Source organism: Panthera onca, chromosome A3, assembly GCF_046562875.1.
Source record: "Panthera onca isolate mPanOnc1 chromosome A3, mPanOnc1 haplotype 2, whole genome shotgun sequence".
Classification (NCBI taxonomy): domain Eukaryota; kingdom Metazoa; phylum Chordata; class Mammalia; order Carnivora; family Felidae; genus Panthera; species Panthera onca.
In genome coordinates, this window is record NC_138341.1 from 25299107 (window position 1) to 25326744 (window position 27638).

Consider the following 27638-nt stretch of genomic DNA (forward strand, 5'->3'; position numbering starts at 1 on the left):
TATTTGGCTAAGGCTATTTAAGGTTAAGGCTATTTAAATTGGATAGCCATCATCTTCAAGCGACCAAAATGTGATCGACAACAACATAAACTATAAAAAGGCTTATCATTGAATTAGCAGTAAGTCTAGAGATAGATGATTCCAGAGTTGGTTGAGTAGCTCAATAAAGTCATCAGTGGCTCAGGTTCTTTCCATCCATCTGCTGTGCCAACTTCACACATTGGATTTCATTCTCAGCCTTGTAGCATAAGCCTTGAGAGCTGTTGTTATTTTCTCTCTTGTAATGCAAGGGTCTGACTTAGGCTTTGGTTGACCAGTCATCTTGAATAAACACTTTACCAGCCATAGGACTAGATAGAGAGATCTTGGTTCGTTTCTATAACTGACCATTTGAACCTCTTGTTTCTGTTTTTCCCCCCTCTTTCCACTTTAAATTCCCACTCTTGTGTTAAAATTCACCAACAGAGAATGAATCCATGAAACCCTGCCCACAACCCCAATAAAAGGAGAACCCCAGGCATTCTCTCCCTCTCTCTCTCTCTCTTCCTCTCACAACGACCTCACTGTGCAGCCCTAGGGGTGCTATGTAATTTCCAGGTCTTATAAGTAATAAATCTTTATTTTTTCAAAGTTAAAAAATAATAAATTGGACAGCCATGGAGGCAGTATTGTTAAAGGTTGACATACCAACTCTGGAGTCAGATTTCTTAGACCACGTCAGCTGACATCCCTGCTGTGACAAGGTTGTGTCTGGAGAATGACAATTGGTCTTTACAAGTCCAAGGCAATCTTTGCTAATTCCTTTCCCTTTTTGCACACTGCCTATCCAAGGGGAAGGTCTGCAGAAAAGAAATCTTCCCAGCTGAGAAGGCGATGACTGGAGACACGGTCCTGAAGAACAGTAAATGGGCTGAATGTGGATTGGTTTCAGTCAAAGGCTACCTTTGAGCCACATGCAGAGTTCTCAGTGAAGGCAGACAGGGCTCCAGCCTTCTCAGGAGTACAGAGTCATCATCAGCCACTGAATATATTGGGGAAGCAAATTACGGTCAGTGCAGGCCCACCTGTGACATTCAGCTAAGGGTGCTTCATTTCTCTGTCACCAGACCCTGGAGGCTGACACAAGACTTAGGACCTCCTCCCCCTCATTCCTGGGAAGCCACGGAGACGGGACATTAATGGATGGTTTAGCCAGAGGGACCACACCATCTGGTAGTAAGTATAAATCAACCTGAAATATAATCAACCTTGACTTCTCATGGTGCCGGTGAATGATGATAACCAAGATACAGGCTGATTCTGTATTCAGTTCTCAATGCAATTTTCCGTCATGAATTCAACTTGGCATGCTCATGACAGCGGTGTGCAGGTGTGTGGACCAACTGGGTAGCAGAAATCCATTAGAGTATATTCTACATGTTTACATTTAAGGGCCCATTTATCTGACAGCTTTATGTGGGTGTGATGAACAGCCCCTCCAACTCACACACCTTTGGAGAAACCACTCCCCAAGCCAATTACATCAAAATGGTGATACTGATGATGGTGGCGATGAAGATGATAATGTGAAGTTACCAATGGCGTCAGAGAAAACCTGCGTGAAATTCTAACAAGTTGGCTGCCACTCCCTGTAGGCCTCCTTGGATGGCCCTAAGGATCTCTTTCTCATGGAGCCAGAGGTGGTTAGAGCTGAAGAGGGCCTTAGAGACCACCTCGCCCAACTCATTCATTTTACATGTGGGGAAGCTGAGGCCCAGATCTATTCAAGTTGATTTGCCTAGGGTCTCACAGCTAGTTATAGGAGTGCTGTGGGTTCTACCTGGGGCTCAGTCCAGTTCTCTTCCCGTGATGGCACATTGCATTGCTGGGGTCTGCTCAGGCTGTGGACTACCCTGTTTCATGGTGTCCTGCTCTCCCAGCTCTGAGTCTGCACTATAGAAGCACTGCTTGGGATCTGGACATGAGCTTGGGGATTTGAGATGGAGATGGACCCAGAAGATTCTAACCATTGTCCCTCTAGCTGAATCTTACCTTCACACTCAGACGTGGCCATGACTGAGGTGAGACGCATGCTGAGGGTCCCAATATCTTGGGAAAATATTACATGAAATGGACATTTGAAGTCAAGGAAGAAACCTCAGCTTTTACTAGGACCTTTTTAAGCAGCCCAAATAGAAGATGTGTTTTTACAAAGAAAGGGCAGATGGTTTAATTCCAGATTCCAGTGTCTTTGCAGCAAACCCAATTGGCACCACATCTGACACATAGCAGGTACACAGTAAATCCATGAGGTTTGAAGGATCGGGCAAGACAATCAGTGTCAGGCACAGATTTGTCCTCTCGGTTTATCGCCTCTTTCACTCAACAAACATTCGTGAAGCTCCTATTACATGCAAAGCACACTGTATGAAGTTCAAGAAGAGGACATCCAGACAGATCAGAATCCCTACCTTTATGGGGAAGGCTAAGCCAGCTGTTGAGAAAGATCTGACCCTGATCTTTCCAGACATCTTAAGCCAATTTTGTCATTCTTTATACTCTAGCCAGGACTGCACACAATGTTCCCTCTAGAGGAGGGAGCCTTTCCTACTCTCCACTCTGCCTCCCTGGCTCCTTCTGATCTTTAAGGTTTCAACTTCGATGTCACCTCCTCCAGCAAGGCCTCTGTGAAATGCCCTATTCAGACCAGCTATCTTATTACTGTCTGTGCTGGACTTCATTGCTGGCCTGGGTCTTCACCCCCCTCTGTGTCCGTGCCCTCTGCAAGTGACTTTGATGTTCCTCTCATGACGAAGAGAAGGCTCTTTCCCCAAATGCTGGAAGTAGGCTTGGCCACGTGACTTGCTTTGGGCAACAGATTGAGTTGCAAGGCACGATGTGCCTGATCTCAGACACCCTGCATGTTTAAGCTCACTTCCCTGTGCTTCTGCTATTGTCCTGAGACCATGAGACTAGCCTGGCCAGAGCTTCCTCAATGAAGGTACCCCAGAAAAGCCCCCCGTTCACCCACTGATCATGAGCCAGCCAGCTGAGACCCACTGACTTCCAGCCACGTGGCCGGGGAGCTCCATGAGTGTTGCTGTCACTGCTGAAGTTAGGTGGATTTGTCACATGGCATTATTGTAATCATAGTTATTGGGTCCCCTGAGTCAGTCTCCTGGTCCCTGCATAGGTGCCCAGCACAGAGTGAGTGCTTCGTAAAGAGCTGGCAAATAGACAAATAGGTGTAGTCAAGGCAGGGCTACATCCCAAACTCAGTAGAATGAAGGACCCAGAACCCTGGTCCTTCACATGGACATGCCGTGACCACCTCTCTCTAAGATGAGGTGTGTCAACCCCACAGAGAAGGGCTTACCTCTGGCTTCTGGAGGTAGATCCCTTTGCCATCTTGGGTTAAGTTCTGAAAGGCATCTGTGAACATGCACCAGAAAGGAACACAGATGTGTCTGGAGACATTACAAACTGGTTCCTCCATCCATCCCCTCACCTGCAAACCCGGTTTCAGCCTGTGTGCAGCCATGTGTGCACTTTACAAGTGTAAGTGAACTGCCTCAGACCTTTGCCTCTGGGACAGGCAGGGTATACATGAGTTTGGAGCAACATAGCTGGGTTTCTTGGGTGCAGAGCCAGCGTGCCCCATAGCTCCTGGCCTATTGTTTCCGCCCTGGTAGCTGTCTTCTCTCCTGCTTGGACTGGGGGCAGGTGGGCAATCTGTGAGGCATGCAGAGGAAGCACCGGCCCTGCCTCCTTCCCCCCAGCTTACCCTCCATGTTCTCTGCACGCAGCATCAAGTGGACGAAGCTGACGAAGTCCATCTGGAGGTTGGGGCCGCCATAGCGGATAAGCATCAGCTGGCAGACGTCATTGCTGAGCATGATTCCTGCATTGAACACAGACTCCCGCCATGTGTGCTGGGGACCTCATATCCCCTCCCCTCCACCTGAGGCCCCTTGATTGAAATTGTCCCTCCCCTTCCAGGACCTGCATCCTGATAACACGGGGATCTTCTTTTATGGGGCTCATTAGTTTAATTATTAGCCAATTTTCTTTGTCTCATCTCAACTCCCCCTTCCTGCCCCCTTCGGCCACCAGCATGAGGATCTTTTTAGCGAGCGGGTTACCGACCTTCAAGGCAGGAGGCAGTCTATGCAGCCCTGGTCAAGAGCATCCGCTTTTGAGCCTGATCATCCTGGACTCAAACTCCAGACAACTTACCTAACTTGCCTGAACTCTAACTTCTCCCTCTGTAAAGTAGGGATTATCCCACGGTGTTGAAGATTACATGAGAGAGTGGATGTTCCAACCCCCCCCCCCCATCAAATGTTAGCTATGACCATAGTGATAGCAATAATAAATCCTTCTGTTATTTGCAGATCCACATCTTGGGGCCTCTGGACTCAGGGAGCAACTGTGCACATTGGAATTACTTCAGAAGCCACGCACCCCTCCCCTCTCCGCTCCGCCCGCAGCATCTGCTCGGCCTGCACCTACCTGCATCCCTCATGGCAGCCTGCAGCTGGGTCCTGTTCAGGTATCCTGAGTGACTGCTGTCGTGCTTGTGGAAAACCTCCTGCAAAGAAGCCACACCAAAGGCTCGGGAACCAAGCATTTCTGTGCACCACATGAGAGCCCCCCCCCCCCCCACCCCCGCCATGCCCCAGCATCCATGCTGCTATTGGCCAGCGTGAGGCTCTGCCAGCAGCACCTGCTGCCAGCATGAGAAGAGGCAGAGGGTCCGGGCTTCTGAGAAAGGGAGCGTTTTTTGCTTTTGTTTTTGTCACGGGGATGGACAGTCTGGGTATAGCAAAATGTACTTGATTGAGGCACGTCATCCTAAACCTTGAAGGGCTTCCAACTTTCTGACTCAGGAAGGTGAGAGGGACAGTTGTGAGTAATAACTGGAAAAATGGGAAGAAGCCACTTGATGCAGGACTTTAAATGCCATGCTAAGGAGTTCAGACTTTATCAGAAGACCATGGAGAGTCTCAAACAAAGCAACATGATCAGACGTGCACTTTAGAAATCCAGGAGACTATCGGGGCGCCTGGGTGGCTCAGTCAGTGAAACATCTGACTTCGGCTCAGGTCATCATCTCACAGTTCGTGGGTTCGAGCCCCTCATCGGGCTCTGGGCTGACAGCTCAGAACCTGGAGCCTGCTTCGGATTCTGGGTCTCCCTCTCTCTCTGTCCCTCCCCCTGCTTGTGCTCTGTCTCTCAAAAATAAATAAATGTTAAAAAAAAATTAAAAAAAAAAAAAGAAAAGAAATCCAGGAGACTATTGCAACAGGCTTTCTGAGTTTGGGAGAGAGGGAAGGCTGGCCCACCGGAGGGAGAGCAGAGCAGATTGGGTGAAGAGTGGGGTACATGGGGCTGAAGGGGTAGTGATGCCTCACCCAGCTTTGCAGAGCTGCTGCCTCTGCCCCTCCCACAGGGACGTGTGGTGAAGACACGCTCTTACCTGACACAGCATCAGCTGCTTCCACAGGTCCCTGAACTCCTGGATGCTCACGGTACCCGACGCATTAAGCTGATAGAAGGTTAAGGTCAAAGCCGCCAGGGAGTTGCACTCACACCTCTGAGAGCGGCAGCTGGCCCTCCACACGACGGTGCGTGATTTGTGGATAGCCCTGTCCCGTGTCTGATCTCCCTACTTGGCCTCTGCTGGCTGGTCAGTCCAGCCCACGGCTCCCTCGCCCTTGCTAGGAAAGGACAGAATGAGCCAGAACACAGCCACACTGGGAGAAGTCTGATGACGGCGGTGATGATGGTGATGAAAACAGCTACCGTCTAGTGAGACAGGAGAGTTCGACCCAGCCAATTTGATGCGATTTAAATAAAAAACAGTAACTCTTTTTATGTTATTAATTGCTCAAACCAACTTCTGGAAGGGGTCAGTCACAGGGTGGCTCTTTTATTTAGTCATTTTAGAAAAGGTTAAAAGCTTAATGAGTGGCTTTGAGCCATGTCCAAATACCCCTGCCTCAGAGAGACTGGGTCAAAATATCGTCACACACAACTCCATCTGGGTCCTTCGGGTGGCTCTAGGGCCGAGTTACACACTGTAATTATGTTACTTCATTTTCACCTCATAGGTGAGGTGGGTACTCACTCCCCTCTAGAGTGGATGATAAAAGGGGGGCTGATGAACTTCCTGCATCTGGTGATGAGGTTGGGACCTCCTGCAATGCCTGCGCACCTGACTCCCATCCCGTGATGTCCATGCTGTCTGCCAAGTTTCTATAAAGACTGCTTTTCTATTCACAACCCTCCCACCATGCATTCACACACCTCTCTGTAGTACAGATAATTAAACCGTGATTAAATGGTTCACGTAGAAAGAGGGTTTGCTAGAAACATCGGAACCAGGAAGGCAGAGTCTGTGGCATGCACTGAACTTACTGAGCTCTGATTTCCTGATCTGTCAAGGCGAGCAGCCACTGCCCTGTCACCAAATGAAAACTTGGAACCCTGAGGCTCTTGTAACAGTTTCTTGTTACTTGGGGGATTGTTACTAACCACCACCCAGCAGCTGCCTCATCCTCGCTATCAGGAAATAAGATTATTTTTAGTAATAGCTAATAGTGAAAATGTAATTGATGACAGCACTAAACACTTTGCCTGGGTTTACCCCATTTGCATTCTTCCACTGATACTACAGAGGAGCTGTAGCATCTCTATGGTGCACACAAGGACCTGGAGGCACAACGAGGCTACATGATGTGTCCGAGATCACACAAATAGTAAGTGCTCGGGCTGGGATTCAAACCCAGGCAGCCTGGCCCAGAGCGAGACTCTCCACCAGCAGCATGCATCCTGCCACAAACCTGAAAAGATACATCCAGTAGGGCCAGGATCCCCTGGCAGGCGTCCAGGCTGAAGAAAGGCTGGGCACTCCCCAGACCTGCAGAGGGACAGAAAGAGTCTGCATGGGGCCCCGCCCTAGGACTGCACAGCCCTTTTCTTAACAGTAAGAGGCAGCACTATCTAGGCCACCTGTAGGTTCTAATGACTGTCATTCATGGGGGGTAGCAGGAAGTAGGAACAAGAGGGCAGGGAAAAGAGAGAAGGCTTAGTGGTGATTCCTACACCCAAAAAGCACCATAAAACCCTGCAGAGAACACCTGATTATAGCCTGGTCTTCTTCCACAGAGGGTCAGATGAATGGAGCCCTGTGTACCTAGGAGAGAGGTACCCTCACAGAGTCACGGGCTCCCAAGTCTGAAAGAGATCTGAGACATTAATTTGTTCAACTTCCACCTAAATGGGAGGTTTCTTTCCTCAGGTGGTTGGTGGATGGTCTGTCAGTTACGGGTGCTCACTTTTTCACATGGTCAGATAGCTCCAGTCAGGAGAAATTTATGTTAATTCCGAAAGAACCGCCTGCAAAATTCAATCCCTAGTCCAAGTTCTGCCTCCAGAAGAGCATGAACAGACATCTGTCTGCTCTTCGATGTTTCTCCTGCATTCTAAACATGGCTTCTAAACCCTCTCCACCTTCTTCTAGACCCTATGCTTTGCCACCTTCTCTCTAAAATGCAGAACCAAGACGGGAACGTACTCCTTCAGCTACAGTTTGATGAGCAGAGAACAATGGGGCTATGACTTCCCAAATTTTCAAGCTGCACTTCCCCAAAATTATGTTCCAAAGATGATGTTCTGCAGAGAAAGTGTTTTGAGTTCAAATACATTTGAAATATTTTGTATCTATAGACCCTTTTTCTCCATTCACCATGCATCTTAGCATATAATAGGTACTGAGGAGCCAACATGGAAATTTTGTTTTTGTTTAATGAAGAATTTCCCAAGCACAACTGACCGCAGAATCTAACCCCTTTTATTTCATGGAACACTTCCTAAAACTTCTTAGTCTCTAATCTTTCTTGCAACACAATTTCAAAAATACAAATCTAAATGTTTTCATTAAATATAGCCTGAATTCAGATGAGCTGATTTAGCAGCAACTTGAAACTGTTAGCTTGTGTTAAGCTCCAGGTCAATGAAATTAACCAGATATCTTTCACATAAACCTCCACAAACATGAGATCTCTTCTGTTAGGAACTTATGCAATTAATTTTTTAAAAAATAATGAAATGGCAGTTTTTCATTATCAACCCGACTCTGTTTCATCTTTTTGGTTTTGGGCACAGTCTGTTGTGAGCATTTTCAATTCTGCTATCTGTTATGTTAATGATTCCTCCCAGCTTTGTGCCATCTGCAGATCTGAAAAGCCTACCTCCCATGTCTTCTTCTGAGTCATTGATAAAAGCTGGGGAGATGAAGGGCACCAAGGGTAGAAACCAGAGACCCTCATCTATACTTAGAGACTCTCATCTATAACATAGAATTACCCCTCTGGTTTTATATTTATATAACTCTTGGGAATGGAACACATCTCTTGTTGCTACTTTCCAACCCACATGTCATAATTTATCATCAGATAGTTTACCAAGTATTTTGCCCAAATCCACAGTTCTCTGGTCTGCCAATCCAGAAATTCTCTCAAAGGACTACAAGAAAGCAATTTGCCCATACACTCTTTGGAACACCATTTTGCATGCTTGTAATCAAATAATCTAAAAAATTATAGATGTGCACACGCTATCTCTTCTAGATAATTTCCCTAGATTTTTTCCCCCCAAGATGTGGGGGAGCTCTTATAGTCTATAATTTCTAGAATCTCTCCTTCTGGCTCTTTTATGATACCTGAATTTGGCTTTAGGGGAACCATCTGGAAATTATTCCAAGCCCTGAGCTATACAACACCCTGGACTACAATTTGTTTGGACTTGAAGTCTTGGTTTCACATAAAGGAGAAGTAATAACATATCTTCGGTGGCAAATACCCTTTAACTGTTTTGTTTACTTTTTTCATTTTGAAGTCCTTCTTCCTCCCCAGAGAAATCATGTTCTTCTCTCTTAAAATATACATATAAACATTTTTCCATGGACTTTAAGCTTTCCTAATAATTTATCTCAAGCGTCATATGAAGGCATCCACACTAGCCATTTGCAGCCCCCTAAGGGAATGTGCTCCCCTCCTTCGATTTTTATAGGTTGGTCAATTTAAATACGAGTTCATTAGAACGTTCCCTGGTCAGCTCGTCAATACTTAAGATTTATGTACCAGCTTGGGTATGGTCTTCCACACAGAATTTATATGCCAAGAAGTACTCGGATATTCTACTCAAATTCTCAAGCTAGCAAAACTTCAGAAATATTTATTTTCACAGCCATGTATCTCTACACACTCCAACTAAGCAAGAAAACCTCCAAAACCAAAACACTATTTTCCAAGCTACATAAACTTCCCTACTGCTTTCTCAGACCACATGACCCCCTGATATAAGACACAGCTGTCTGGGGGACCATTGTGCAGCAATTCATGTGCTCACAGGGGAAAGAGAACAGACCCAGGGTTCAGCAACGTTGTGTCCCCGGAGTCCTACAGGATGACTCTGAAATACTCACTTGACCAGGTCATGTGGTTCAGGACCTTCTGCAGTTGCACTGCGTTTATTTCTGGATACTGAAGGGGAAGCAGAGTGGCAGGAGAAAACCATCGTTACCGAAGGCTCATTAGATGCAGAGCTGCCGCCACAAAAGAGGGCTGGGAGTCCACTCCCGCATCAGCTCAGCATGGTACACATGCCATTTCTGGGTGGAATAAGTGATTCTGGGGGTCAAGTCCCGAGGACCCCAGCAGGGCAGGGCTCTTAAGAAGCAGACTAATAATGGTGATTTTCAAATTGGGTTTTATCAAGATCCTTCAAATTTCAGCAAGCTATTTGGTTTGAATTTGATTTTATTTTTTAATGTTTTATTTTTGAGAGACAGAGAGACAGAACATGAGCAGGGGAGGGGCAGAGAGAGAGGGAGATAGCAGAATCCAAAGCAGGCTCTGAGCTGTCAGCACGGAGCCCAATGTGGGGCTCGAACTCACGAACCGTGAGATCATAACCTGGTCCGAAGTCGGAAGTCAGATGCTTAACCGACTGAGCCATCCAGGTGCCAGTGAATTTTATTCTTAATAAGGCATCTTCAGCCAAGGCTCCAAATTTTAATTTCAGAGTTTCTCAGAAGCAATCCTTTACATTAACATTTAACTTTAAAAAATATAAATGAAATACAAGCAACATACAGTTGAGCTTATGAAATAGATACATACTCACAATATACCTTTTTTTTAATCTGTTTTTTACATATTGGGGTTCTTGGTGAGATTCCATTAGATAAAAGGACTGCAACAGAAAATGTTTGGAAACCTCTGGTATGGAGGAAAACCTTTATAACAACTTATGTAAGAGTCTGACTATCCTCTCTGACTACATTATGCAAAATTCCAGGGGTGAATATGAGAGAACATAGGTGCAGGTACATTGTGAATTAAATCCAGTGTTATGAACACAAGGAGCTCATGGTCTTCTAGTTTTAATGACCTCACTAAGGTGTCAGACCCCATATTTCTAGAGTATTTCTTGCTGTATTCCTCAATGGATTTAGTGTCCTAAAGGTTAGGGACAGAGGGGCCTCCAGAGCCTTGCACACATATCACTGGCCTCCTGATCTGGGTCAACCCAAGGAAAGAACTCAAGGGAACCAGGTATGTAGCCCCAGGCCCTCCTCTTCCCTAATGCCCTCTTACCAGCCCTATCCCCTCTCTAGGTGACCACCCAAGGGATCTTTCTCCTTGGGCTCTCCCAGAGTGCTAGGGCTTGTCATGACCATGCTCTGAGCCACTACCGACACTGACTCTTGGCTCTACTATAGTCCATTTTCTCAGGGATTAAAGATTAAAGCTGTTTCTCCTACAACTGATCAACGTTGCTTCCAAGAAGAGATATGCATTTTACAGGAGCCTTCTGGAGACAGTCCACTTTCCCCCAGTTGTCTAAAAACTTGAGGACTTAAATAGAAAGTGGCAGTCTGGCAAAGAGCAGCCTTACATCATGCTTCGTACACAGGGTCAGTACATAGTCCCCGGCTTTGCCCACTGCTCGCCACCACACCTGGTCAACTTACCTTTTCAAAGAGTTTAGTGAAGAATTCATCCTGCCCTTCATTTTCGTCTGCTATTTCCTATAGGAACAGACACACAGAAAGACTTAGTCGTTCACCTGGATACGTGGACACTCATGGGCACACTAACGTCTCATGACCCTCAGGCCCCAGAAATCTCTAAGTTTGACCTTGCGCATTGTCTTAAGTTTTCTACCACCATGTTCACATTCTTTGTTTCTCCAATTCTCACTGCCTTTGGGGAAGTAGCAAACAGTGAAATGGGCAAAAGAAACACCAGGTAGAAAGTAGCAAAAGCAAGTAAATGTATCACTCATGTACCTGGGGCTCTGGACCCTCAATGACAAGGATGTGACCAGAAGGATGTGACCAGGACAGCTCCTCTGGTGCAAAAACAGCAGAACCTGGGGGTGCCTGGGTGGCTCAGTCGGGTCTGACTCTTGATTTCAGCTCAGGTCATGCTCTCATGGTTCATGAGGTTAAGCCCACATCGAACTCTGCACTGACAGCACAGGGCCTGCTGGGGATTCTCTCTCTCTTCCTCTCTCTCTGCCCTTCCCCCACTCATGCTCTCTATCTCCAAATAAATAAATAAATAAATAAATAAATAGATTTTTTTAAATTATAGAAAAACAGCAGAACCTGGGTGCCCTCAGGGCACAACAGGTAATGAAGTATGGGTGCCATGGAGTAGGGTCTGCAGGATTTCCCCCACAGCCTGAATGTGAGGGGAGAAGCCCACCATCTTGGCTTTGGAAACAGTCCTGCATGTAGAATCCCACTTGCCTACGTACCTTAGAGAGGACAGCACTGGAATTGCATCCAATTTCACTGAGGGAAAACAGAAGGCAGAATTACTTCTTGGGATCATCTGGGGAGCACTTTGGCCAACAGTCTCCCTCCCCTGGGAACACATCTTCCAAGTTCCTTAGCCGTGTGCCATGTGGGCTTTGCCCAGCTCTCATGCCTTACTCTCACATCTCCTGCTTGAAGTCGACAGAGCAGCCATGTGGCCCAGCACACTGCTTGTCCCTCCCAACATGCCTGGCACTGTTCCTCATCTCCCCGCCTTTGCTCACACCAAGCCCCTTTTGTTGTTTCCACCCACATTGAACTACTCCTACTCATACGTATGACTCGGCACCGACAGGCAGTGAGGCTTGAGGTCAAGTCAAACTACCCAGAGCCAAACCATGGAGAAAAAAAGAAAGGGAACTGGATTCTAAGCATTGAAGGGCTGTCGTGTCAAAACAATCATAAACAGAAGAATAAGTTGGGCTGGAATGTGTTCGTATATTGATTCACCTACACACACTTATGGCATCTGAGCCTGCTCATTGATGACGGCCTCTCCTCATCTGCCCAATCCCCTCTATGCATCTCCTAGAAACTAACACCTCCCTGAAGTCAGCCCTGTCTCCCCCCAGGACCATGGAAGGTTGGCTCAGATGCTCTTCCTTGGTGTTCTCCTAACACCCTGTGCAGATAAATGCTTGCACTGGATGCAGGATAGCATAAATAACTACTCATATGTCCCATCCCTTCCAGGCCCTGAGCTTCCAGAGGGCAAGGGCCAAGCCTGTTGTAGCTCTTTCTCTTGAATGTCTAGCAGACTGTTCATTTGTTAGAAGGAGAGCGGGGAGGAAGAGGAGAAGGATGCTCTCCATGCAGGGAGCTCCCTGCTCTCCCTACCCCTCTTCTGTGTTGGCCACAGACCCCGTCCTCTGCCATTTCCACCTCACCTTCTGTATCTCCCCTAGCCCCAAAAGCCCCCCACCTCCAGGGAAGTCCCATGTCCTTACTGAAAGATGTGCTTCCTGGAGAATACTCTCAGGACAAACTCTGCTTCCTGGCCAGCCTTGGATGTGCAGGGCACAACGAGGTATGTCCCTGGCTCCAGCTGCAATTCCTGACTCACTTCTTTCTCTGTGAGAAATGCTTCAGGCCATCTTATGGGGGCATTTTTCCAGAAAAACTCAGAGGGCAGTCTCCTCTGGTCACCATAGTGCTGTGGGTGGAGGACGGAAGAGTCCCAGTTAAGGTGATCCCCAGGGTGTGTAGCCTGGCCTGGGGCCCTTGGCCAGGAGACAGGATAAGGTGGTCTCTGATTAGCCAAACCCTACTGCTCCAGGGGAGGGGTGAAGGGGTGAGGAGTGGAGATGAAAGAATAGACCATGACAGGAATGGATACCGTTGCTGGAACCCTGTGCGAGGCTGAGTAGACATGTCAATTCACTTGACTTTATGTTAAAAACAACATCATATACAAATGATGTGAGAAATGTCACCAGGCCTGTACTTTCCATTTACAGTTAAGGGTGTGAGGCTCAGACAAGTCAGGTCATATACCCAAGGTCACCTAGCTGGTAAGAGTCTCGGCCATGGTTGGAACTCAGGGCAGCTGAGCCTCCAATGTCCATGTCCTTTACACTTCCCGTGGCAGCCCCCATGTATGCGATACAACTTCAAGGTTAATTATGACATGATTACGGTCACCCATACAGGTGGACCGCCAAACATCTCCCCGCCTACATTATAACAGCTACGTATGGATAAATTGGACATTCTACATCATCTCAGTGGAGGGGAAAGAGAGTAGGACAAAAGTTCAGAGGACCTGAATCAGGGCTCCGGCTCTGACATTGCCTGGACACGTGTGGGTTTTTTGTTGTTGTTGTTGTTGTTTTATCTCATACTCCCTTTCTCTTACTCTCTCTCTCACCCTCATTCTCTCTCTCTCTGTCCTTTCTTCCGCCTTTATTTCTCTATCTTTCCCTATCTTTCTCTCTTGCTGCCTTTCCCCTTTGTTCTCACTCAGGGTTGTGGAGGGAGACAAGGACCATAAGCAGGATCCTCACTCTAGTTTATATACAGATAACAAAGACGTGACCTATCCACATAAAAACATATTTCACAGATTCTACTCAAGGCCACAGAAATAAAATAAATCTCCTGATGATGCATGCTTTCTTTATCAGATGATGAGAACTAGGGAATCATCCTATTGCCATCTTTGCTTGGCCTCTAGGAATCTCAGAACTAAATTTTATACTCAGCCATATTAGCTGTCCTAGGTTTAGGGTTCCTGGTAGAATCAACTGCTTACTTTATCCATGTATGACTTTTTTTGTGCCTTTAAAATTTTTTTAAACTGTATTTATGTTGTGAGAGAGAGAGTGGGGGGAGGGACAGAGAGAGAAGGAGAGAGAGAATCCCACACAGGCTCCACACTATCAGCACAGAGCCCAATGCAGGGCTTGAACTCACAAACCACGAGATCATGACCTGAACCAAAATCAAGAGTCGGATACTTAACCGACTAAGCTACCCAGGCGCCCCTTGTCTTTTAAATTTTGAACTGGCTTATAGTTTTGTTCTGTCTATAATTTAATTGTAGGTTGACCCACATATATATATATATGGGTCATATATATATATATGGGTCATATATATATATGGGTCATATATATATATATATATATATATATATATATATTTGGAGAGAGAGAGAGAGAGAGAGAGAGAGAGAGAGAGAGAGAGAGATGCATGATATAAATAACTATTTTTAAAATTTTATAGGCAACTTTGGGAGCCTTCATCTTCCCACAGGAGGGAAAAAACCAAAACTGACCCAAGATACCTAATGCAAAAATGGTTTCTGTTAAAAAAAAAAAAAATCAGTTAAATTTAGTTTAATCAGTTTAATGTCAAATAATTAAGTTTTCCACTCCTGTTTCTTTGGGAAACAAAACAATAGCTGCCACCCTTTTGGAGGCTGGGATACCTCAAACCTTAATTGATCCTTCTAGGCTGCCACTGCAGGTAAGGGACAGAGTGGTTCTTGCCCTCTGCCTGGATTTCTGTCCCACTTTCCTGAGCCTTTGCCCCTTGTCTCCAAGGAGATGGGCTGCATGGTCTCCCAATGTCCCATATGTTATAGATCTGTTTTATTATGAGCTTCAAAACTCAGGCAAGGATGTGATTACCATTCTCCCTATGCTGTGACAGCCTCTAGCTATTTATATAGGGATTTAATAAATTCTAAAATTTATTGGTTCTGCACCAGGCTCGGAGACCTCCCTATAGATGCAGAAGGATTTCTCAGGGTCCTTGGCAAGCACTCATTTCTTCTACACACACGGGAAGCCAGCATTTTTGCCAGACATCCTCGTAGCTCCTTATGTAAGGCTGCTACGGTCAAGCTGAACCTCACGGGTGACATCACTCCAAACCAGGGCCAGCTGGTCAAGTGTGGAACTCACCTTGCTCAACTGAAACACACAAAAAAAGAGAGACCTCATTAGGCACAAATCCAACTCTTGCACAAGCCCTAAGTGACAGAGGCTGATGTATAGGGAGGCTCTAGCCAGAGACCCCCTTCCCTCCCTTAAGACTTGCTGTTCTAGTCAGGGACATTTTAATCCATCATCAAGAATTCTGGAAAAGGGTGAGGGAAGGCAACCTTGGCTCCTTGGGAGAGGAAAAGAACACCAGCCACCAGTACTGATTATAGAAACTGCGTGCCGGGCACCACAATGAAGTCCTGGTGCGTGATGTTCTTTTACTCTACCCTTTGCATAAATATCATCGTCCCCACTTTACAGAAGAAGCTGACGCTCAGGGGCAAGGAGGTGACTTGTTCCAGATGACATATTCCTAAGGGACGGAGCCAAGGCCTGCACCCAGGTCTGTTTGTAGACAGAGGCAGATGGGGAGGAAGTCGGGAAATGGAAGAAAGGATGACCAGTGGTGGGAGACGCCCTGCGAGACCACATGCCCCCGAGGCCCACCTACCCTAAAGAGGTAGAAGCCAATGGCCAGGTGAGGCTTCCAGTTGCGGTGCCTGTGCCTGGGCTTCTGCAGCAGGGACACCAGCACACTGCAGGGCATCGGGAACCTCCTGCCCTCCTGAAGGCTCCAGACAGACAGCAGGAACTGCGGGTTCTTCCAGAATGTGTCTGCAGCAGAATACAGAGAGGTGGGTCAGGCCTCCCCACGCCCCTAGCATCTGGCTCCCACAGACCCAGGACGCCTCCCCTGGGCTTGCCACCCAGAGGTCCATGTGGACAGAGTCGGGTTCTCAGCCTCCCCTCTATCCACCCTCCCACTCCACCTCCTCACCCCGTGTTCTGCCATAGACATGCAGACCGGAGTATTCTTGCTGCTGTAGCCCCTTCACCCAGCGCACTCACTGCCCGATGAAGTGACTGCATTCATGAATGGAGGAGAACATGTCCATGACCTCAGGGAGGTTTGCATTTTAACACGGACCAAGCCTTAGCTGAAGGGCAGCTTGAGCCTTGGGGCGGACCTCTCTGGCAGCCGGAGCAAACGGCGCCTGGCCGGCTGAGACCGTACCCCATGGGTCTTTCCTTCCAAAGAGATGGCTCAGCACCTCCATTGTGGAGAAAAGGACACAGTCACCAAACCTCTCCACTTGGAGAGTTCAGACACATTTGCCCCCTGTAACCGGTGAGCTAGGAATCCTTGATGTTATGTCACTACCAAAACTGTAGGCAAGGAGGGGCTGATACAGATGATAAAGTTACCATTTCACTCCTGCCTTTAAAAGGTGGTTATTTCGGGGCGCCTGGGTGGCTCAGTCGGTTAAGTGTCCGACTTCGGCTCGGGTCATGATCTCACAGTTCGTGAGTTCTAGCTCTGCGTCAGGCTGTGTTGATAACCTGGAGCCTGCTTCAGATTCTGTATCTCCCTCTCTCTCTATTCCTCCCTCGCTCTCGCTCTCTCTCTCTCTCTCTTAAAAACAAAGATAAGAAAGGAAGGAAGGAAGGAAGGAAGGAAGGAAGGAAGGAAGGAAGGAAGGGTGGTTATTTCAGCATGGAAATGACCTTGTCCTAAAATCAAAGATTTAAGCCACCATTTTACTGTGGCATGTGTGCCGAGGAGGACACAGCCTAGGGCCAGAGCACACAGCTCGGTCAGTGAAGTCCCTCCACACCTCAGTCAGATGGCCCATGCAGGGTGAGGGCCTCACCACCATCCCCAGCAGCTCTGTCCGCATCCCCACCTCTGCTGGCCAAGCTGCCACATTAGCCCCAAGGGCCGGCTCCTGTGCATGTGCTTACCTCGGGGTGACTTCATCGGGCCACCGGCCGTGATCCCCTTTTCCCATCTTCCCTCCCGCATGGTGTATGTCCACTTCTGGCCCACATCCTGGCTCAGCAGGCCCGGGGTCAGTTTACAGATGACCAGAAGCATGAAATGTGTTTTAAAGTCCTTCAGTGTCATCCTGTGGAGAGGAAGAGGGAACAGCATGACGTCTCCTCATCAGGACCAGAGTGGGGGCTGGAACCAAGCTGCCCCACCAGCCCCAGCCCCACACCACACCCTGCTGAGCTGGCCTTGGACACAGGAGAGCAGAGCTGGCTAGATCAGCGTGAGGGTGCATCGGGGGTGATGGACCACCCCCCTGCCCCCTACCCGTGGCTGCAAGCAGCCTCCCACAATGGGTGCCTGGTGGCAATGTTCCTGTTTCGCTGATTGCGGTGATAAAGCTGAACTGAGGTGCTCATAACTAGCCAATTAAAATACAAATGTTTGATAATATTTGCACAAGTCGGTTCTCAATTATAAATTGATAAAATTCTTAGCCCCTACTTGCCAACTTTGTGGCTCAAAGTGTGCTAGCCGAACTGGCTGATGCTCAGTTTACTTATCTGTAAAGTGGAAATAATAGTATTTTTAGGGCTTTGGAGTTCAGTGATGACTTCCAAAGAGAGAGGGGTTGCAGCGGTCTAGAACGTGTGCAGAATGGGAGAAGGGGGCCCGTGGGAACAAGGGTGAAAGAGTAAGGGCAAAAAGCGAAGGGCAAAGGGAACAAATGGGGCTCATGTCAGACACCCAGAAACCATATTAGCTCAGGGTGTCTTGGTGGCTTTTCATAAAAAAGGGGTGAGTGGCTTTGGGGCAGGTGGGAGTCATGTCATGGCACTCTGGGGGGTGCAAGTGAGATGGCTCAGAGTTTATAAGCTCATCTTCCTTTCAGGCCAGGAAAGGCAAAACCTCAGGATTGAGTGCATTGAGACAGAGCGCAAGTCAGAGAGAAGGAGGTGGCCAGCCAGCCCTCTGCTCTGCTTTGAGGGTCCACTGAGCCCCACCAGCGGTCACAGGTCTCACTGTAGAGACTGTGACCGTTTGCAGGGGCTGTTTGCCTGCTAGACTGCGGGCCCCTAGTGGGTCTTCTTGATCTCTACACAAGAGGTGCCTGGCATACACATGGCACCCGATAAATAGGCTGGGTACCCAAATGTAAGCTAGGGTGTTTGTCCCGAGTCCCCGAGTCAGATACCAGAATTCTCCGTCATTGCTTTTCCTCAGGAGCAGAATCTTCTCCTTGGGGCTCAGTAGCTCCCACATACCTGAGCTGAAAATAGAAAAGGGATGTTTCCGAGGGGGGATGAAAGCGTTGCAGAGGACGTGGCAGAGATGCTTTAGTAAATCCTCTGCCATGTCATTATTTACCTCATCTTCATGCTGCTTTGCAGACAACCACACTTCACGTCCTGCTTTATAAAAGTAACATGTAACCTTAACTCATCCCTCACTGTGCCCCAAGCTCTGGGCCAGGCTCTCGACATACTTTCTCTCATATAAGGCTGACCACAATTTTTATTGCCGTTCTACAGATTTGGAAACAGAGGTTAAAAGAGATTAATTCACTTTCCAGAAGTCACAAAGTTATGAAATGTCTGAGAGTATTTGAGCCTACATTGGTACTCTGTATTTTCAAAGCCCGTGGTTCTAAACTTCCATTGCTGACCGTGAACGAGTTAAGGCTTCCCTGCGTCAATTTCCCACCATAAACAACTAAAAATGGGATAAAACATTGAAACAAACAAAACAAACAAACAAAAAAACCTGTTCTCAGATGTTAGACAGCAGGCAGCATAGGGTTCTGACCCCGAGAAAAGGGGAACAATGTCACCTAGACCAGTGTCACCTAGACTCCGCCCAAAACTAAATACCTAGAGGGTGACACAGGGAATCACATTCCGATAATAGCGATAATGGCGGAAAGCCCAGAGGTCATGACCGGTCACCAGAAGGTTGAGGCCAATCCAGATAGTCTACCTTTGACTCAGCAGGCTCAAGAGCACACTGAACCAGGAAAAGAACACTGGGTTAGACTCCAAACACCTTGCTCCAGTCACGCTGAGAGACCTCGAGGAATTCCTTCGCTAAAGCATCAACATCTTCATCCGTAAGATGGGGATAAAACGCCCTACCTTACAAGAGCATTGGTCAGAGGACTAGAGGTAATGAAAATTCAAAGTACTTGGTGGAAATATGCAAATAGGGGAGACTTCCGCACATGTGAAGTAAGTGCAATTTTTACTTCCAAATAAATAAAAAAATAAACATGGGCAGGGAAAAAAAATATTCAAAGCCGCTTAGCACAGGGCTGGCAAGCTCTCAACAAACATTAGCTCAATTATTATAATGAATGAGAACACAATCTATATATCATTAAGCATCTCATGAATGTGAGAGCTTGACCTTCACAATCTGAAAGCTCCCCTGTCAGGCTGGAGCCCAAGAGAACACTTGTGAATTTGTGTGCAGGCGGCCAGCTCCTTTGCCGGCTTGCCCCGCCCCCTCCTGGCCCCTGGCAGCCGGTGTCAGGCGCTCACCTGTCACTCCAGTCCCCTTTCCATTCTACTTTGCCCCAGGGGTTCCGCAGCTTGACTAGATATTCTGGTCCGTGTCTGCAGGTCACCTGTGCAAAAGGAGTCGCAATTTAGGTGGCTGGGCTGAGTGCCAGATGCAAATGTTGCAGATATCTAGGTGGGACTTGTGCCTGCCAGATGAGACCTTGAAAGGGAAGATTAAAGGCACTGAGGGTTAAGAGAAGAGAAGAAGGCTCTGCTGCTTCTTAGCTGCTGAGACCTACGGCAAGTTCCTTAACCTCTGTGTTCCCTCATCTGTAAAGTAAAGCTAATTGTCACATCTCGCTGCAATGGGCTGAATGGCGGCCTCCAAAAGTCCGGTCTACCCAAAATCTGTCAGGGTGATCCTATTTAGAAAAAGGCTCTTTGCAGATGTAATTAAATTAAGGATCTCGAGATAAAATCACCCTGGATGAGGGTGGATCCTAAATCTAGTGACAAGGGAAGGGAAGGAGAAGGGGAAAGACACAGAGGAGAAGGCCATGTGAAGATGGGGGAAAAGATTGGGTTCTGCATTCCAAGCTAAGGAAGCCAGGAACCACCATCAGCTGGAAGAGGTGAGAAAAAATCTGCCCCCCAGAGCCTTCAGAGGCTCTCATGACCCCTTGATTTTCAGACTGCCGGCTTCAGAACTGGGAAAAAATACATTTCTGTTGTCTGAAGCCACACAATTTGTGGTGATTCCTTATGGCAGCCCCACTTGGCTAATATACCCACACCCAGGGTTGTTGTAAGGATTGAGTTAACATTTGTAAAGCAGTTAGGACACTAGTTAGAGCAGAGTAAGTGCTAAATTTTGTTAAATATGTTAAATAAACGTGAAACAAAACATAGGCATAAACATGTAACTGCTATACTGAAAAGCTGCAAAAATAATACAGTTTCTTTATTGACCTCACCCTGCCCTTCCCTACTGTTAACAGTTTGCATAAGCAGGGTGTAATTATCAACTAAAGAAATGGAACATCAATGAAATGTCAAGTCGACTACATCTCATTTGTTTAAATGGATTTTTTTTAATGTTTATTTTTGAGACAGAGAGAGACAGAGCGCAAGTGGGGGAGGGGCAGAGAGAGAGGGAGACACAGAATCTGACACAGGCTTCAAGCTCTGAGCTGTCAGCACAAAGCCCGACGCAGGGCTCGAACCCACGGACCGTGAGATCATGACCTGAGCCTAAGTCAGACGCTTAACTGACTGAGCCACCCAGGCGCCCCTGGTTAAATGGATTTTAACAGGTAAAAATACATGGTTCAAAACAAAAATTATATGAAAAGCGCTGTATTACGTAGTCTCTTGCCTACTTAGACCTCTCCATTTCCAGCCATGCTTCCTTCCAAACACTTTGAATGCTTCTGTATTCAAATATGAATATGTATTATTATTGTCTTTTTAAAAAAAATTTAATGTTTATTTTTGAGAGAGAGACAGAGCATGAGTGGGGGAGGGGCAGAGAAAGACAGAGACCCAGAATCCAAAGCCCGAGGAGAGGCTCAAACTCATGAACCACATGATCATGACCTGAGCTGAAGTCAGACACTTAACCAACTGAGCCACCCAGGCGTCCCTACTGCCCTTTCTTTCTTAAAGAAAAAGTAGCATACGATATAAATTCTCCTGTCCCTCACTTTTTCTACTCAACAGCTTTCTGGAGATTTTCTGAGGCACTGCATGAAGCACTTCTCATTCTTCTGCAACAGCACAGTGACATAAAAATCTAAGTTTTGTTAAAGGACTATGAAAATAAGTGAAAAGCTCTTGGCATGCACACACACACACACACACACACACACACACACACACACACATGACTGGTGCAGATCTGGGAGGAGGAAGAAGTCAGGTTGCAGTGGAGTTCAAGAAATTTAAAACAGTTAAAGGGAATCAGGGACTTGGGGACATCAGGCCCTCCAGGGGACATCAGAGGGTGTTTAAGACTGAACCGGTGGATTCCTTACCTGCATGCTTTTCTGTGTGGCCTCCTCCACCAGGAGTGCCCTCACCAGCCACCCTTCAGGGGCCAGCTCAATGTCACCTCCTCTACGAAGTCTTTTCTGACTTCCCCCAACCCAATCAGGAGAATGTCTTCTCTCCTCCCTCTGAACCTTGAAATCCTTTTGTCTATTCTATCGGCCCCCCCAACTTTCGACTTTGCTTTCTTACCATTCTTGCATATGATGTGTCTCCATACCTGACTATAAGCTCTGTGTAGGCAGGGACCCTGTCTGATTCATCTTCCCTCAGTGGGGGAAGAAAGATGAATAGCAATGAAAAGAACCTGAGAGGTTGACGAAAAGGAACTTCTGAGAAAGAAGAAAGAATTGGGGTGGGAAGCCCCAGATATGAAGGTCATCAGTGGCAGCCCAGAGTGAAGGGGTCTCAAGGAAGGGGTGGAGTCCAGCAGGGCTGGATGGCTGATCAGCTGGGCTGCCACAGGGCAAGAGGGACCGGGATGGTGCCCCACAGGTGGCAAAGGCCAGACCCACCCCATCACTCCAGAACACAGGTGCACAGGTGCAGGGCACCTACCACCTGCTTTAGCAGGCCTGGAAAACCCATCAGACAATTTGCCTCTCTAGACTGGGCACAAATAATAACACTCACCAGAGCCTTGGTGAGAAGCCTTGGGAGAGAAGGAGAGGGGCCTGAAGAGAAAGAAAGGGGCTGGTTCCACCCACCTTTCTGATTCCTGTGAGGGTATAGGCATGGCCTCCCACCAGCCCATTCTCCAGCACCCTCTCTTTCTGTGGAGACAAGAGAACTCCTGTCAGCCCACTGCTAACGGTTTATGTGGGGGTCATAGGGACCTGTGTGGTCAAAGCAAGGGCTTAAGGGGAGGGCTGGGAGAGACCCACGCTGTGTCCTCAGAGTGGTCAAAGCTCTTCAGCACTCACAGTCTCATTAGAGCCTCTAAATCAGGGTGCCATTCTGCGGCGAGCCCCATCCCATTGTACACAGGACAAACTCAGATTCAGAGCTGCTAAACCATCATGTGGGGTGGCATGGCAGTTGCTCCTGGAGGCAGGGCTGAACCCAGAGCTCCCTACTCTAGTTAGAAGTTCTTGGTTGTTACTAAATCAGGCAGTAAAGACCAGTTGTGCTAGTAAAGCGTCTTGCCCCTGGGTGATACTTAGTCGCTGTCAGCACCCTTGTCTGCATGCCATCTGCATTCTACTGTGGCCTTGCCCACCCCGAGTGTTCTGCATGGCCGCTCTGGTTTGAACATCAGGACTCTAGGTGTAGGAGCTGGGTGGGAGTGTCAGGGCCCACACTGAGGTGAGGACAGAAGTTGGTGGATGAAGGGGATGGGAACAGGAGAGGACATTCTGCCAGCACACAACCCACTCGCACCCCTGAGTGTGTCTGGCAGCCAATGAGGGTTCTGCTGTAGGTGGCCCAGGTGAGGATGTCCCAGAGGTTGCCAGGGGCCTCTGCCGGCTTGATGGTCATTGTCACCCCTCCAGTGAAGTCCACAAGTGCTTCAGACACCTGTCCACGCTGCAAGTCTTCATAGGAGCCAGACAGCCTGCCCGGGGAAGGAGTAAACATGGGAGGAGAGGGGAAGGGGCATTTGTATTGTAGCCTAGGATGATCCAAGTGAGTCTAGTGAACCCCCTGTTTGGTTCTTCTCTGGGCATGCACCTGTTACTCCTTCCTTCCATCCCCGGGGCAAAGGAAAATCTACACTCTGACTTCCTGTCCTTGTTAAGTAACTCCATCCATTAGGGAAAAGAGAAAATTCCTGACTGCTTGTTCAGATGGGGAAAAGTCTACATAAGAGATTCTGGATACATCACTTCTATATTCAAGGAGCCATGCCTCAGTGGCTCTTGTACCTCCTTCCTCTTGCACTCTCCCAGCATTGATGAGTTAGAAACAGAAAGACAGAGAGTGGGGAAGGGAGGGGAAGGGAAGGGAAGGGAAGGGAAAGGAAGGGAAGGGAAGGGAAGGGAAGGGAAGGGAAGGGAAGGGAAGGAAGGAAAAAAATTTCTGGTGGTTGTCTTACTTAGCATAGGCCTTTTCCAGAAGAGCTCCCCAGAACACGTTTTTGTAAGTGGAAGAGACAAAGACCAGCTGGCCAGCTGTATTCACAGGAAGTCGGTCATCTATCACCACAGGAACCCACTTCCCAAAGTGCCAGAACTGGAAGGAGAAAGTGTCCACTGGTGAGTAAAGATTGCCATGGAAGGCAGTCAGCTCAGGAGGCAAAGACATGACTCTTCCAAGAACCTTCTTTCCTATGGCTTCCTCTGGGCTGGGGCACCAGGAGGATACTCACCCAGAACTGGAAAATGCCGGCATAGTTCTCAGTGAAATTCTGATTCAGGGGAACGACACGGCTCAGGATGTCCTGATGCAAAGTCAGAGCTTGCAAAGCAGCCAAGAACCAGCAGTCACCTAGGCCAGAGAGTACAGTGTCTGCGTGGATGTACCACACATTCAGGCACATTCTACAAGTGTCTGCATGAATCTATTGAGGACTTATCACATGTAAGAAATGCCTAGTCCCAATTGCTATCCTCTCTGGACTTGTAGCCTAGTTTCACAGAAGGGAAAGATCTACTTAGAGGAAGACAGTTAGTGAGGAGGAGGTGGAGAGGGGCATTGGCTGGAATCTCAACTTGACACCAAGAATCAAGTCAGATTCCTGGACCAGCTTTTGGCTTCCTGAATGCCACATCCTCAGGAACTTGGACCCAAACACAACCAAACTTTTCTAAAGTCCTACCTCTGTAAGTGATTTATGTTCCCCTGAGAAAGCCTCAGCTCTCTCTGGACTCCATTTCTCTGTCTGCGAAATGGGTATCACTACATTTCCCTTCCCCAGTGGCCAAGGTTTTTTTTTTTCTATTCCCCTAAAAGGAAAGTTGGGATGAGAATGGGCTTACTTGGACTCTATCTGGGGTATCTAGTGACTGGTGTGCTGAAAAGGACTCATTAAAGGGATTAGAGTAGAGAGAGCACATTCTCCCAAGACAAAACTTACACCTGTCAACTGGTAATGAGGGTTATTGTTAGGCAAGTTTGGGCGTTCCCATACATCCTCAGAGGACCAGCTGTTATCATTTTCCCAGCAAGGCCACAGCACTTCAAGGTGGAGTTCAGGGTGGCCATTTTCTCCCATTGGGATCTCTCACTTCTCCTCTTCCCCACCCTCACTCTGGGCTGGGCCAGGCTCGCAGGTGCCAGGCCTATGTCTCCAGGGGCTGTGCAGACTTACCTACCACTCCCTGGCACAGGTCCAGCCTTTTGGTGTCAGCAGAATAGAACTGGGGATTGCTGTGCAGCTCCTGCAGTGACAGACGGAATTATCCTTCTGACCAATAAGAAGTTCCTGGAGCTGCAGCGACTGTAGTTTCCCATACCCCAGGACTGGACTTGTGGGGACATAGATATAGGATACATGTGAAAGCAGGGCTGGCCCAGACAGTCTGGCATATGGATTCAGCCCACCGTACTTCTCACTCCTTCTTGCAGCCCACGTAAGCCGGAGTCCTGGAGAACTCTGTGTGGGCACTGAGATACAGGGCTGGTACCCACAATGCCTTTTCTTAGAGCTTCTGTTTAAAATGGAAGTATGTCTTTTGGAAGGTGTTCTCATGTTTTCCTAGAGATCTTCACATTCTCCTCACTGTCGTCCTACGCCTTCCCACCCCACCCCCCAAAATAATGGTTTCTTTGCCTTTCTATGCTGAGACATGGGGCAAGGTGGTGGTGGGAGGTGGGGAGGGGTGGTCTGTGCTTCATGGGAAGCACCAAACCCCTGGGGTTCTGCACTGGCACAGCTCTCCTGAGGTCAGGTGTATGACAGACTCTATGTCAGCAGTTTCCAAACTTTCTGGGAAAAGTAGAATCTTGGCTGCTCTCTAGATTGGGAAGCCCACTTGGGAATCTTATGCACAGAAGGGACTTGGTCTGGGGCTGCAGACTTTGATGAGAAGTCTGGACGGGCACAGAAGAGTAGAGAATTTGTAGCACACACTGACTTTACTTTGTTATAGATGTGATTGGGAAATCGTTTGTGTAAATCAAGTTTGGCGGGGGCCAGACTGCCTTTGAACACATTAAGTCGCCTTTTAAAGGAACCATCAGAGCAGTTTATAAAGTGAAGAACATTGTTGTAAAGTGATTAATAGCTTCTTAATTTACGTGTTCCATGGGCCTGACTTTGGGGTTGGGAGTGAAGATATGTGAAAATGTGTCTCTTTGCAGATGGCCTCAGCAGAGACTCAGGGCATCCTACCATCTTAGATGAGGTCAGACAGTACTTTGGCCACAGCTGCCCAGTGTATTTCCGGGGAGGAGCTGAGAGAGAGGCACACCTCAGACCCCTCTCAGCATCACCCCTGGTTTTCTCCATCTGGAAAATAGGAATGTGGGCACTCCCCCATTCCCCTCACATGGAAATCAATGACAGTGAGTAAGATGCTGCATCTGGAACACTCCACCATTCTTTGGTCTGGGTTGACCTGGTGTGTGTGTGTGTGTGTGTGTTGAGGGGATGCTTGCCCACAACTCCCCCCTTACCGGAGGCCTCCTCCACTGCAGGCCGGGTGGCAGCTTCCGCAATAGGGGCCCGCTGCCCACAGAGCACAGGCTGGCCGGGAAGCTGTCATCTTCAAAGAGGCGGCCTTCCATCAGGCACCTTTCCCTCAGGGCCTTGTAGTCCTGCTTGGGGAGCTGCGAGGAGCCCCCCAGTGAGTTCTTCTGCCCCATCTTCCATCTGCCTCGGAAAGACAGACACAGAGACATGGCAGAGTGTGGATACGGACCCCCTGGGTCTTCTGGGATGGTCTCTGTTGCTCCTGGAATGGAGAGCTGATGTTCAGTTTACTTGCTGCATCCAGAGAAGAGAAGGATGGAGAGAAAGTGAGATGGGCTGGGGCACCTGGGCCAGTTCTCGTCCTAGAGAGTGAGGGTCCTTGAGCGCTTGCTCCAGTGCTGGGGCTCGAGTTGGGGGTCCAGGCTCCACTACCAAGGCCTGAGGGAAAAGAGGGGTATCGCCAGCCTTAGGCTGGGTCCTGGGCCTGTGACTATGCCAATGTCACTGGGACACTTCTGCTTAGCAGGGAGGTGGGGAGGAGGGCAGCAGGAAGCAGAAGCTCAGTCCATTGGGCTTGAGGGTCCTGGTGACAGACAAGGAAGGAGCAGTGGCTGCGCCTTCTGTCCTGCCCCGCAGAGCCTGCTTGCCATCACCCCTACACTCGCACACGTCCTTCCTCCTGCACCTTCCCCATCTCTGACTTTCCTCCTTCTATATTCTCTTCAAAATTAACTCCTTCCTTAAAGACATTTTTGGCAATGTAAAAAAAAAAAAAAAAACATTCACATACATATCATGGCAAATACTGACAGTTGTCTCTACCTACCCATTCACTCCTTTGCCTTATTAATAGGATCCCAGTTTGGGTCACTCAATTATAAAACTTGATTTCCAAGACCTCCTTGTAGGACAAGTTGGCCACCAATACAGTGCCGGCCAATTAGATCAACATGGTAATCTATCAGGTGGGGCTTTTGGAAAAGCTGTAACTTTACCAGCTTTCCCAGTTGGCACCACTTTTGACCTCTGCCCTTTCCCCTTCCTACAAAGCAGATGTAACACCTGGAGATAGAGTAGCTGTGTTGGGATCACTAGGAGAAAGCCACATGCCAGGAGTCTGGATCTTGATGATTTCCCTGAACAAACGTACAGCCTTGGTGGCTTGCCTCTAGACTTATTACATGAGAAAGATAAGCCATTTGCTTATTTAAGCCACAGTGGTGGCCAGACTCTGCAGGGTTCTCTATGTCAACCATTGTTGTGTCTGTTACAGGCAACCACAGCACTCCTAAGTGACAGTCAATGACATGCAAAATTTTACATACATTTTCAGGAGATCAATGGATCCTCCTTCTGAAGCTCGTCAACAAGCTTCATGTTAAGAGCTCTG

The 27638-nt window shown here is 48.0% G+C and overlaps 1 protein-coding gene across 1 annotated transcript; it reads right to left on the reverse strand.

The window, feature by feature from the left end:
- Nucleotides 1–668: 668 nt before the first annotated feature.
- Nucleotides 669–26465, reverse strand: CAPN14 (calpain 14). Its single transcript, XM_060652116.3, has 21 exons — nucleotides 26233–26465; nucleotides 24926–24995; nucleotides 23984–24102; nucleotides 23711–23847; nucleotides 23056–23230; nucleotides 22383–22448; nucleotides 19669–19754; nucleotides 18327–18401; nucleotides 17104–17267; nucleotides 15812–15975; nucleotides 15280–15288; nucleotides 12820–13025; nucleotides 11812–11848; nucleotides 11021–11077; nucleotides 9470–9527; nucleotides 6837–6901; nucleotides 5459–5527; nucleotides 4492–4570; nucleotides 3764–3880; nucleotides 3356–3411; nucleotides 669–1021 (listed from the first exon to the last, which is right to left on the reverse strand). The coding sequence occupies exons 1-21, from the start codon at nucleotides 26455–26457 to the stop codon at nucleotides 995–997; spliced, it is 2061 nt and encodes a 686-aa protein (XP_060508099.1). The 5' UTR covers nucleotides 26458–26465; the 3' UTR covers nucleotides 669–994.
- Between the last annotated feature and the right edge of the window lie 1173 nt (nucleotides 26466–27638).

Bases quoted from the DNA above. Each gene is read 5' to 3' on its own strand.
- CAPN14 (XM_060652116.3), bottom strand. From the start codon at position 26,457: ATGTCTCTGTGTCTGTCTTTCCGAGGCAGATGGAAGATGGGGCAGAAG. The intron at 17,268-18,326 runs GTATCTGACTCG...TCCTCTCCACAG, and splicing joins AGCAATGACGGAGAATTCTG to GATGACACTGAAGGACTTTA. The intron at 5,528-6,836 runs GTATCTTTTCAG...ACCTTCTATCAG, and splicing joins GGATCCTGGCCCTACTGGAT to CTTAATGCGTCGGGTACCGT.